The sequence below is a fragment of the Athene cunicularia genome (genome assembly GCF_003259725.1).
Source record: "Athene cunicularia isolate RWA chromosome 5 unlocalized genomic scaffold, athCun1 chr5_part1, whole genome shotgun sequence".
In the NCBI taxonomy this organism is placed as follows: domain Eukaryota; kingdom Metazoa; phylum Chordata; class Aves; order Strigiformes; family Strigidae; genus Athene; species Athene cunicularia.
Genome location: NW_020799101.1, coordinates 18,044,627 through 18,058,238, shown reverse-complemented (window position 1 = coordinate 18,058,238; position 13,612 = coordinate 18,044,627). Strand labels below are relative to the sequence as shown.

Genomic DNA, 13,612 nt, shown 5'->3' with positions numbered 1-13,612 from the left:
CTTATCTAAGCCCTTACATTGTTTACAGTTACAGACACCTCCCTGGACATGCCAAGTCACCTTTCAGCATCTTGCTAGCAAGTACAGTTTCATAGGCAACTTTCTGCTTACGAAATAAACTACCACACTAGCCAGGTTTTTTAAGTCAAATATATATAGTTATATGGTAGGTCGTAGCAGAATCTTCAGGCTAGAAATACCCCACCCCAGTAATGTAGTATCATTTCAATCCTGTATTTGTTTTTTGCATTTGTTCACCTAGAACCTGGACATCTGGATGTGCTAACAAGTTATCCCAAAACTGGAATAACTAATCAAAGGCATACTCAGTCTTTTGGCAGAACATATTCTATTACCTTCTATGAAAGCTCAACTATCATACAAGACTTTTCAGTTAGCGATTTCATAGCTGCATTCCCATGAATCACATGAAATAAAATCAGTTTATTAGTTCTGTAACAGAACCTTGACTCACTGGCCTAGTGACCACACCATAAAACAGGAGAAAAATTAGACTTAACAGAAAAACGTGTGTGAAGATAAAGGAACATGTGATCATTTAAAACAGAGAACCAATCCACCCCAAAAAAGCAAGAGTAGTCACTCCCCTCATTTCTCCCCTCACCCACAAAACCACTCTTCCTTACTGTCTTAGCTACAGTAGGCACAGATTTTATTAAAATAGTTTCACTGTTGGCTTGCTTGTCCTGACAGCAAGGTTAGGAAGTTCATCATCTTTGAGCATCTGCCGGAGTCTTTTTGAATCTTTTCAAAACTTAGCTTTATTATTAGTAAGTCTGTTCACCATCATTCAAGGATAGTCACCTTCAAGCTACATAGCTAGTAGATGGTACTCTGGGTGACTTTAAGCTTTGTATTCTTGTGAGGAACTGAAAAAGAGACTGCAAAAACAGAGGACACAAGACATTGAAATTTCTAGTGCAGAGGCAAGACTTTGTAGCTGGAAGCCGTAAAAGTCTTCCTTGTTTCAGTCAAAAAAGAATGCAATACATACTTCATCACTGGGTTAGAGGATGTACATGGATGAATCTAAAATGAAACTGGGGATGTAGGTCTTCACTGTTCAACTGATAAAGCAGTGCCAAAGTATATTAAGAGTATATAGCCCAGTCCATACCCATATCATCTTTCTCCCTAGATAAATGCTATGTATAGTTTATTTCTCCTTTAAGGTTGCATAGGAAGAGGTGTGTTGTCCTAAAATACTAGGGCAACTATCCATTTTCTGAATAAGGGTCACTTGTTTAAGAACAGCACCTCTACCACTAGCATTCTGGAATTGTGTCATTTTAATGCCTTTAAAATCAACATGAAAAACCAGAGCATGGATTGAAGCATGTAAACCAACTTCACCAGGACATTAAAATCAAAATATCTTCTATCTTTACTACAAACTACAGAAGAGAAAACTAGGTATTTATCTGTGGTCCAGCAACTCATAGTACAATTAAATTCCACTTACTAAACAAAATTTGCTTTTAAACTGCGCTACTTATCCATAATTAAATCCAGTATATGTCACACCAAAGTTTTAGGACCATTACTGTAATGTTTTAAAATAAGAGTACCAATAAAAGTTAACATAAAGCCCTAAACAATAATACATGCCAGGAGGCCAAGTGGCTGTACTGATATGCATTTTGCTTTTTTCAGAAAAAAAATCTTCTGCTTATAAACTGTACCTTAACATAAGAAGTATTAGTCCCTTTTCGGAGCCACTGGACATTAGTATCTCAAGTTGTTTTCTTTCTAGCTTGTTTTCCTCATACAGATTCCCTTCTACTAGATCTAGTAGAAGTAATGATGAGTTTGCCAGGATGTACATAATTCAGAGCATCCAAAAACTTCCACTGGCAGCAACTGTATGTTACAGAATCAGATACACAGACCTATCTTTCTTTTTGAACACTCAGCAAAAAATGACTCTTCATTGTGACATAAAGACTAATCTAACTTATCTGACTAGTAAAAAGGTAGTTAGAAAACTGTCTATGTGTTTCATGCTTTAAGGAATTATTCCAAACCTCTAGATGGCACGTAAGTCTGGGAAGAGCAGGGACTAGACTGTGCAAACTGCAGTACCTCAGGACCGTGTTGACATATGAAAAATGGGTCCCCAAGCAGGTCTCGAGATCTGCTAGGTATTCTTCTCCAAAGGGAAAAGCAGACATTTACTATCTACCACCAAATGGATCAACATTTATGTGAACACAGAGACCTGATTAATTCATAATGAAGGGTGGTCATTTCTTTCAGTCCTAAGCTCCAACAAATCTAAACCCGACAATTTGACCAAGTTTTACTTGAAACTCAGGTTCACAAGGTATGGCTTTTGTTGGGGTTTTTTGTTGGTCTGGTTTTGGTTTCTTGTTTCCATGGATGTTTTACATGCCAAGAAAACAGAGGCTATATGGCAGACTTGTACTCAGGTCTTCCCACTATTATTTTGCCAAATAATGATTTAAACTGTGACAGTCATCATTAAAATATACACATGTATATGCTGAGATTGCATAATTTGTGGTATCAACAATATCTGACCCAATCTGTTTCTCACTGGCACTAATAGTGCAGCATAGGTAAAACATTCTTTCACCAGTGGAAAAAAACTTACCTGTTTATCACAAAAGTATCTATAGGCTTGTTGAAGAACCCGAAGCAACTGGCATAGCGTTCCCCCCAAGAGCTTAACTGCCACACATTTCTCCTTCCTTCCAACTATAAATTACAGTAGCTGGTCCCATAAAAGATTGTTTCTTCTTACAAACTTCATGGCAGCCTAGACAAAAGTCAGAACTCATCCACTTATTCCACAGGTATCTAAACTGCCCACAAGTCACATGTCACAGTCATACATCAGAGCTGTTTTTACTATGTACCCCTTTAAAAGGGAACAGAGGTTCACCCTCACAACAAGATTGAGACAAAAAGGCTTTTAAGACCGTAACACTGGAAATTTACTTTGAAGTTAAGTCTTAGGTTTCTAGATTTTTCTTGAAATTGCAAGTAACAACTGACAATGGCAGGCAAACTCAAACATAGGTCTTCTATCTCAGGCTGCAATTTCACTAGTAGCTGAGGCAACCTAAGTGGCATTCTGCAGCCAAAAAGGGAAGATCACACTCAGTCTTCTATCACACAGTTCCACAAATGAATCTTGTGTGAGGTGACTTGAAACTTCTGCTGATGTAGAGTTACCAGTTTTTGCAGAGGGATTTGGAGTGCCAAGTTGATTTTCTTGTGATTTAGTGAGTTTAGGCAGTTCATAGTTCTATAAGCAGACTGGAAAGAAGAAACTCTTCCTTCCAGCTGCTAAACTCCAAGCTTAGTTCATATAGAACCAGGTTTAAACTCTGAACTTTCACTAAAGGAAAGGATAAGTAGGCCTCACCTGAAAGGTAACGTGCTATAAAGTAGGATTAATTAAAGTAGGACACACCAAGAAAGATGTGGTATTTCTATGGCTCAGAGTGAAGCCTTACATTCAACCTGTATTAGAGACTGCTTTGCTTAAATAATATGAACAATCCAGCTGCAAATACAAAATTTCTGTCTACACAGCATTTGAAAGCTTTAAGAACAGCACTTTTCCTTCTCCAGCACAGAAAACACAGTGCTGTTCTAACAGGTCAGATCCACGTTTAATATTTTTATTTGTCTAACCACGTTTTCACAATCACCAGTATTGACAATACATGTCTGACCCAGAGTAGCAGTGAGCACAGATATGAAATGCTGTTGCACTGACAGGTATGTGTGGTGGTTTGTACCGATCTTACAATTTTAAGCCTACTTTAAGTAGGGTTCATGTCTGATCTGGCATGAAGCCTACTGATACAAAGCTCACCCCTCAATGCTCTTTAAACAGATTTGAACCAGCAAATCAAGTTTACACTAGATCAGCACTTTATGCCATAGAGCTGTGAGATATTCAGTGTCATTTTAGGATTCCTAAAGCTTCAGTTACTATATCACAGAACCATGACCTCAAGCAAGTCAGGATTTCAACTAAGAGTTAGTTTGTTTAGCATTTTTGCTGGTCTTGTCTCTTCATACTCCCTGCAATTGATTCTCCACCCCACATTAGCCTTACCCGTTTTTCAGCGCTGACTGTTTATATGTTGGTGCATGATGAATTATATCAAGGGGCAGACACAGGTTAAATTTTCCAAGCAAGGACACTTTTAACCCAGATTGGTTCTCCCCATTCAGTTCAACATACAATCCTACACATTGCTGCAGCTGCACAACCACTGGGACTGCCTGTGAGCAAACCTACAGTATGTCTACGCCTATAACAAACTATTAAAGCTGAAGGCTGAAGAGTGTTTTAATACATTAACTGTACTTGACAGGATTTTAGCAAGTCTGAGCTGACCAGACAGGCAACAAAATATAATCTGGCTCAGCATTTCTTAACCTCTAAGGGTAATTCTCAGCATCCATGAGATAAGAACAGCAAACAAAGCACAAAACCTACAGTTCACTTCTCACCCATCTCAGTAGCATTCTTTAGGGGCTCACAATGTATGGCTTAAATAACTGAAGTAAGATGCAAACTAGAGGCGAGAAGCTGCTTTTATGTATACAGAATGCTTTGAAGCAGTAGTAACTCATATCCATCTTCCAAGTAAAAGCCAAACAACAGTAAACATGCAAATAGCTTTAAAGCCTTCTAGTCTTCTCTTAAATGAAATACACTGAAAGCTGTAGTATCTGAAATATAAGAAAAAAGCCAGATGATATTAAGTTCCAGATACTATAATCCTTAGAAACCTCAGCTACTTTGTGATTTTCACAACTATGCTGCTTTGCCTGTCACTCCCAAAGCATTTTTTTTTTGGTGTAAAACAGAGTTCAAGTTATATAGATAACTTCACAAAAAATGCACAGAAATAAAACACATATCCTGAAATGCAAAAATGTCAAGAAGTACTTTGCCTCCAATTTTTGGTACAAGAACATACAACATAATTTGCAATGGAGGCAAAAAAAAAAAAAACAACAGACTGCATTATTGAAGTTAAAGAACCTTCCTTCAAATGTGAGGAAAAAAGTATGTTTACCTGTTGCTTCTGGTACGCAGTGTTCGGGTTAATTTTGGACTCCAAAAGAAGAGAGCCTAGAAAAAAAAAGTTCCACTTATTTTCACATGTACTGAAATTTCAATTTCAATATAGTTTTCTGATCACTCTTTCCTCAAGTAGGTATTAAACAACTTTCCTCACAACAATAAGCCTGTTACACCCCTATTCTACAGCTTTATATTTCATTTTTCCCCTCAAAGATACTGTCCACATAGTACAGAACATTCAAGAGTGTTTGAAGGTCTGGATTTTTAACCTTTCTTATTCTTAGTAATGACTTTTCCACATAGATTTTTTTAGAGATGATAAAGTCTGTAAAAAATCAGTACACAGAAAGCATCACAACTGCATTCCATAGATCATCTACAGTTTCGTATAAGATTTGCTAATCATGTGGTACTCATTCTTACAAGTTGTTTGCTGGAAAGCCTATCTAGAAACTAATGCTTAGAGTAGCAACCATTATGACTGCCAATATCATAGAACTTCAGACACGATAAATTTAGGAACAATGTTTTCACAGCAGCTTATACTGATTTAAGACATAGAACAGCAATTCTATTCTCATTTCTGTGTTTTCTTGCCCTGCCTTCTGCATAAGTGCTAGTGTTAATACAGGTCACATTTAAGTGGCTTGGTGGGTTGATCAAGGTGAAAACAACCCCTAAAATGCCTTTATTTTTGATCCAATCACTTCCCTCAACTACCTTGCTGCTCAGCTGCACAAATGCCAATGCATGAGGAACTCTGTACAACCATGACTTGAATTTACTTATCTGCAGAGCTTCACTCAATATACACAAAGTACCAACAATAAATTAACTAGCATAGTCAGTCTTGCATAGTCAGTCCTGTAATTAACACATAAGGCTATAAGCATCCCTTTAAAGAGGCACTTCTCCATTCATTTACCTGTTTGAATTTATTCTTTAAGGAAAGTCCAAACTTTCTCTAAGTCTCAACTTCTCAGTTTCATAGCTACAGTTCCAAGGCAGTCTTGTATTGCTAGAATACGTGCCAAATATCCTCACAAAATCTGCACTAATGAAAAATTAAAATGTTTCAACTACCTCAAATATGGGAGCTTGACTACCTGAAGAGAAGAAAACACACTACTTGGATTTGAAAAACATACTCAGAACTGAAAATTGTACTTCCAAATCTCACAGTAGAATCAACAATGACTTGGTAGTTTTCTCTGCTAATTTATACCAATTATAAAATCCACAACAAAAAATATCCCAAACCAATGTTTGTTTACTAAGTATCATTACCCTCAATCTCATAGGTTACATTTACAAAAAAACCCACACTCTTTTCCTAAAGAATAGATACTAACTATCAAAGATCACAGAATAGGTTGGGTTGGAAAGGACCTTTAAAGGTCATCTAGTCCAACCACCCTGCAATGAGCAGGGACATCTTCAACTAGATCAGGTTGCTCAGAGCCCCATCCAACCTGACCTTGAAGACTTCCAGGGAGGGGGGATCCACAACCTCTCTGGGCAACCTGTTCCAGCATTTAACCACCCCCATTGCAAAAAATTTCTTCCTTATTTCTAGTCCAAATCTATCCTTGTCCTATTGCAACAAGCTCTACTAAAAGGTTTGCCTCCATCTTTCTTGTAAGCCCCCTTTAAGTACTGAAAGGCCTTAATAAGGTGTCTCCAGAGCCTTCTCTTCTCTTCTCCAGGCTGAACATCCCCAACTGTCTCAGCCTGTCCTCATAGGAGAGGTGTTCCAGCCCTCAGATCATTTTTGTGACCCTACTCTGGATCTGTTCCAGCAGGTCCATGTCTTTCCTGTGCTGAGGACTTGAGCTGGATGCAATACTCCAGGTGGGGTAAAAAAGGTTATTACTCCATGAATTTATAAGTTTTACCATGGATTTTTATATTCATTAGCTTATTATGTACATGATAATCAGATACTTTTTTAAATTAATAAAGTAACTTACCTGTGATGGCTGCTTCTAAGTCATCTGTTCTACAAGAAAGCAGCCTCACTAATGAAGCTGGCTTGAGAAGCTATTGCCCTGTCTCTTGCAGTAAGAGCTGTTTACAAACTAAGATACAATAACAAAACTGAACTAAACAGCCATCAAGGGAAAACAAGACAACAAAAAAGCAATCTTTCCCTAAAACCACATATACTACCTGTTCTTTTTCAGAAGTTTTCCCAGTTTTCTAACCTTTCTAACCTTTTTAACCTCTGTTAACAAAGCAGCTTAAGTGTGACAGCATAATTAAAGAAAAAATAAAAATCACAAACTACAGAGCAGGAGAAAGAAGTAAAACATCTAAGATGAGCTTTACTGGTGAATCCAATATACTGTGGTACTTAGGCCATGGTCTCGAGCTTTGAATTATCAATTTGCCTAGTGAACACCTAAAAACAGCATTCCCTTTTCCATTATGATGGTTATAGGCAGTATTTCACTTCAATCTTACTTTCAGTTTCAAAGCCTCAGCTTCAACTACGTGAAGTTTTAGAATTTTTTTTTGTGATAACTACTAGAAAGTTACTGCCTAGAAGTATTTAATAGCAGCATGTGATTTAGAATCTTATAAGAATTGAAAGCAATTAATTTTAAACATAAAACAGCTCTACAGACATGGGAAGTCTGAAATTAGCCAAATATGTGTAACTTGAATGCCATGTTTGACAAAATGCTATTTTAAAACAATAATCTTGAAGACAACAGAACGAAGAAATTTCTTTTTCCAGGCTAGAAGCAGACACTAGAGAATGACCTCTTTACTAGACTTACCACAAAAGAGCATTTCTTCCCCACTAAACCTGATGCTTGCAGGAAAGACAAATCAAGCCTTATAAGGCTTGACTTGCTTCTCATTACCACATGATTCAACTTATTCCTCGCCATTCTGGACAATAACCAGAAAAATATGATTTGGAGATAGAAACATACCAAAGCATAAACTGTGCTCTATAACCTGTAACTGCCCCAAATGCATGCTTCTGGAAAATCTGATGCTCCCTGTGTGCAATTTGTTCCCCAAAACCGGTTCAACAGCTCAAAAAAAAAAAAAATTTAAAAAAAAAAAAAAGTGACTGATCTATTAGTTCATTCAATGAGTTTGTTTTCATACACTAAGTTTATCCCATCCTAGTACGAAGCAGTCTTAGGTGTCTATTCGTTGCTTCAGGGAAACGGGCAACAGTAATATGTCTGTAACATAAATACATTCTTTAAAAAAAAGGTTACAGAAAATTAACATACAGAAAATAAAGTTATTCTCCATTAAGTCAATTATCAATATCGGTTCCTAGCTACTGTTCAAAATGCTTACTCTTGCATTTTTCATAAGCAATTATTTTCTATGTAGATATTTTTCTCTTGGTACTATCCTAGAATATTCTAAGACTATCCAGTCTACTTAAACAAAATACAAAAAAAAATTTCATCATCATTGATCCAATGACTTTAATCAAAGTTAGGTAAGACCTGGAAACTCACCTTAATACAAGCTATGGTTTTAATAAACACCCCAAAATTATGCAGATCTAGTTATTTTCTAAACTGAACAAATTTGTAAAGGCAACTGCAAAACATTGGTGCCAGAAAGTAACATCTGAAACTACCTATTAAGAATAAAACACTGATTTGCAGAATTTTATTTGCCACTGTAATGCAATATAGCACAGCCCTTTTTTTTTTTTTTGTTAGTATAATACCACTGTTCTGTGCTGTGAAAGAAATGCATGTATAGGAAAAGACTTGCTCAAAAGAGATTACCTACAGACATATAATGCTGCTTTCAAAGATATTTACAGAACATCAAATATCCCAAGCCAGTAGTCTTAAACAACAAATCTGCGCTTGTCTACATATATGCATACAGGGAGACCTGTTGATATGGAATACTGTTCCTCTTCCATCAAACTGTTATGTGGATCCTTTCTCAAAAGCAGAAAAGGTACAGTGTCACTCATTACCCCTCACCAGCATAAACATGTTTATGTTTAAATGAAAATTTCAATTCAATACCTGTTTTTTTGCAAGATGCACACACAGGGTTTAAGCTCTGCAATCAGTTCTGCTGCTACTGAATCACAGAAACCAATCCACAGAAACTTAGGAAGCAGCTCAAATTGAGGTCCACAAATGTGCTCTGCAATTACAAGAGCCTACTCCTCAGTCTAAAACATTTGTAAAGGGTGAAACCCAAATGTTAGGGAGAGGGGAGAACTAGCAGAAAAGAAACAAACAAAAAATCCACACACACCCTTTTTTTTTTCACATTTTAACTTACTGTAAGTACATGACCCCAAAACCTTGTGTTGCTTTCTTAAAAATAAATAAAATTTACCCCTTGAGTTTGAGCAAGGTAAAGCAAACCTAGGCCAAATTTTGGCTAAGCCTCCTGCCAGTATTATGGGGCTACTGATACTCAGTGTAAAGAAACAGTGAGGATGTGGATGCCTACCCTGTAGCAAGTCAACACAGAATTCAGAAGTGGCAAACTACAACTTCTGAATAAAAGTGATTAGATCCTAAAAGAAAGCTGGCAAATATGGCCTCCAATGGGAGAGTCACTTCAGCTTGTCAAAAAGTTTAGTTACAGGACTAGTAAGCTTTAATTAAAAGCTTAAGCCTTCAAATTAACCCAAGTTAGTTGAACAGGAAAGTTAATTTTAGAGGTCACTTCGGTCATGTGGGCTCAGAACAAAAAAAGCAATCTGAAACCATGCAGTATAAAGATCTAGAAGCACATAGACATTTTAAAAATGAGGCAGGCCACAGCAGCCTAAAGTATGATGTGAGAAACAGGTAAGAAATCAAAGGCTTCTATTACACACAGAAACTCATATGGAACGTGATCATTTGTAAGAGTTTACTATTACTCTACTGCAATTCAAGCAGAATACACTGCAACTAGGAATCACACAGAGAAACTCTATAGGGTTTTAAGTAAAAACGTTAAACATTGTTTAAGTGTAAAAAAAAAAAAAAGGAAATACAATTGCCTGTTTCAAAGCATATTATATCCGATCTGAAAGCAGTTTATGGTATTTCTGTACTGTAATAGATGAGTCCAAATTGTCTGCAAGGACTCTTTAAAAAACTTCAGTCCCTGGGAGCATTAGACATCTCGATAGCAACACAAATCACTCATTTGCTCTAAATTATTTTCTTTTGAGATGGTGTTAAAAAAAAACCCACACCAACCCAAGAATAAAACCCACTCTTACAGATAAAAAAATTTAATTCTTATTCACCTCAGACGATAAATTACTTTGGACTTGGCATACTGATTGTAGCTCCCTTATCTAAGCACCCTGACCCTGCCATAAAATCTCAAGCACTTGTAAATCAGCTAGGGAGCTACACCAAGTCACAGCTGCACAATCAAAAGACTGAACTATGTGCTAGCCCACATGATCAGCCAAATGAACCTCTGGTAACTCTGCTGTTGCTCTGTGCACAGCGGAATTGGCCCTTTAACAGGAGTGGGAATTTCCCATGCACAGCAGGAACTACTGCTAACATCCCCCACGGCCTCCCCCACTCAGGAAACGGAACCCTTAACTTCAGGCAGATACCGAGGTTTTCACTCAGCTTCCTGGAGTAAGTCACTAAGAACATGCCAGCGTGCACAGGATGAATCTCAGCTCAAACACTAGGAAAAGCTGGTTTAGAAAAGGAGGAAGGAAGAAGTTTCATTGTGGAAAGAGGAGGAGCTGACAAACAATACATGAACGCAATGGAAACATGGAGGCAAACGGTGAATAGGTCAGGTTTCTAGTATCTGTATGTTTTTGATAACTAGGAAAAAAAAAATCAGTTAACTACTTCATTTAGTTAAAAAAAGCACACAAGGGAGCACACAAATTGCAAAATACCTAAAACATAAGTCTAGCATTACCTTTTTCCAAACCATTTGCTCACATGTAAAAATTACTACATTTGCCTTAAAATTAGCCCACAAACAATTGATACTGGGAGTAAACAAAATATAAATAAGATTTTATGAGGCGTTTACACAAGCAAGTTAGAAAAACTAGCCTATTAATAGAGTGCACATTTACGCAGGACTGATACTACCTACTAAATTAAGAACTTAAGTGCTGTATATTATTCAATACTCTTCAAGTACATGTATGCTGTTCGAGAGACATCTAATGTGTGTACCCTATTAAATATACCTCTGTATATTAGGTGCAATTAGTAAATTTAAGCTAGTTCTGGTTTAATTAGAGTATTTTAACTATGCAACACAGAGTAATGACTTCATCTTTGTTTGGGGATCATTTACACCAAGTTGTATTTTCCTTCTTCCAGATGTTGCCAGTTTATTTGTTGTAAATGAACAACGGTCCAATTCAGGTTCTAATCAGTCTTAAGCAAGCACACATATCCCACTGAAAGTCAATAAAGGGATTTTAGTTTGAATGGGCTATTTCTTCACAAGCAGGTTATGAACTGCAGTTCTTTTGCTTTCTTTTCTAAGAATAAAAAAAAAAATCAGGAAATCGTTTAACATAGGAAAGACATGACAGCTTTTAAACATGAGCACCTCAGACATGTAGACAGCAAGGACTGTATCTACATCAAAATATACTGTAAAGATTAGCCTAAAAATTTAGTGATAACCTCCTTTTTACCTCCCTCCCTCTTACACTGGGAAGTTGGCCAAACTGTAAATGCATCTTTTTCAGTGTAAAATAAATAAAAATGTATCAGTTTAACTTTTTAAAAGTATAATCAAGAAACTACAAAACCCTGAGATTAATGCTTATCAAGCTCAATTATCAAAATCCTGCTCAGATGCAAGTTTGATTCTTCCACATCAGTTTATAATATCTGTTAGAGAGATTACTGCAGTTCAGAACTTTCTCAGACAGTAAGAATTAATGATTATGAAGTTGCTTTTCATCTCAATTCCTACAATGAAAAAGCCAACTACAAAAAATACAAGGTCTTTTGACAGTCACAAGCTACTAGATCTACAAGCCATTAGATACAGTAGCTATATATCTAATGAAATAAGTCATACACTAACAGGCTTTACTAGCAAAATGGCACATGCTAGATACTGCAAAGTATACATTTTAAAATCTACTCTGATCATACCAGTCATGAACTTACTTAACCAATAATCAAGACTAGCCCAAACACGTAGCCACAGGGGTAGATAATACTACCACTCATGCTATACTACTGTCATCTGTTGTCAGAAAATGCGAAGAAGTTGATAATGCATCGTTTTAAATTTATTTACAAGAAGATCTAGAACTGCTGAAGGACTGAGAACTACCATTCCATAAAAAAAAGCATCTCTGAAAATGCTCTTCTGTCCACTGACTTTACTACTCTTAACAACCGTACCTTGGTAACTGTTGATAGCTTTCAGAAGGTCTTGCATAATTCTTGCTACCAAAGAAAAAAAGGGTGTTGTCCATCCAATGACCTTTTCAAAGTTTATACTAAAATACCTGATATAAGTTTTGAACAACTCCTTTAACGACGGGATCACTTCCAGAAACATCTAAGGAAGGATATATCCCAATGATCAGTTTTGAAACTGGAGTATACTGGACATCTAGCAAAATAGATCACTAGATATCCAAACCCACAACAGATTGACCACAAGCCCTGAATATATTTTGTACACAACACCGTATTCACTACGAATCAAGTGGCTGCTATGATTGCACTTGATGACTATCTTCCATTTCTTTCACTTGGCCCAACACAAATAAACTATGGTTAGTGCCTACTTGCTTCTTAGAATCTTATTTGAATTACACAACAAAACATTAAGGCAACAGACACAAAGCTAAGCCCAGTTCCTTTTCTAGGTAGGATGAGGAAGGATTGTACCTTCAGACATACACACTTACCATCACTCTCTGCCCTGACTAGCAGGGACATGCCCTTGAGCCTCTCCACGTAGCAAGAGGACACATGCCCTGTGCCTCGATCATCCCACTGGCGATCCTCATTTAGCGTGTAAACCTTCACCCTCCGCCGGGTGTCAGTCATCCTGCCGCCTGCCACACCACAGCCACCACTCTGGCTTGCAGTTGCTGGAGGAGCAGGAGGCTGACCGGGGGCTAGGCCCCCCTCAAAGGAGGGGAGCGGGAAAGAAAGTAGCAGCCCCAAACGGGCACGCCAACCAAGCTCTTCTTACTTCTCTTCAGTGCTCTAATTGGATCCTCATTATCGAGGGCAAAGGAGGATCGGGGGGCGCCGGGGAAGAGGGGGAACAAGAAAGGAGGCGAAGATGTGAAAGGGGAGCTGCTCCAGGAACAGTCAGGCGCTGCACAAAAGCCGAGTAAGATTACGCAGGGGAGAGCCGCAGAGAGGCGAAAGGCTCTTTGCAGGGCGAAGGGCAGGCAGGAGAGGCGGTGAAGAAGGGATCCTGGAGGAGAAGCGGATCCGCGGGGGTGGAAGCAGCGGTGGACAGCAGATGGCACGGGCGGCAGTGAGCAGCCGGCCCGGGGTGACCAGAGCAGGCGACCCTGGAGGCCGGGGCCCT

At 37.9% G+C, this 13,612-nt stretch overlaps 1 protein-coding gene across 1 annotated transcript in view; it reads right to left on the bottom strand.

Moving 5' to 3' along the window:
• Window positions 1-13,606, bottom strand: part of PPP4R3A (protein phosphatase 4 regulatory subunit 3A) — a 45,173-nt gene extending 31,567 nt beyond the window's left edge. The window contains exons 1-2 of the mRNA XM_026849530.1: window positions 12,975-13,606; window positions 5,088-5,143 (exon numbers count right to left, since the gene is read on the bottom strand). Of these exons, the coding sequence (XP_026705331.1) occupies window positions 5,088-5,143; window positions 12,975-13,116 (198 nt within the window). The 5' untranslated portion in view covers window positions 13,117-13,606. The remainder of the gene's footprint in view (window positions 1-5,087; window positions 5,144-12,974) is intronic.
• Window positions 13,607-13,612: the final 6 nt, after the last annotated feature.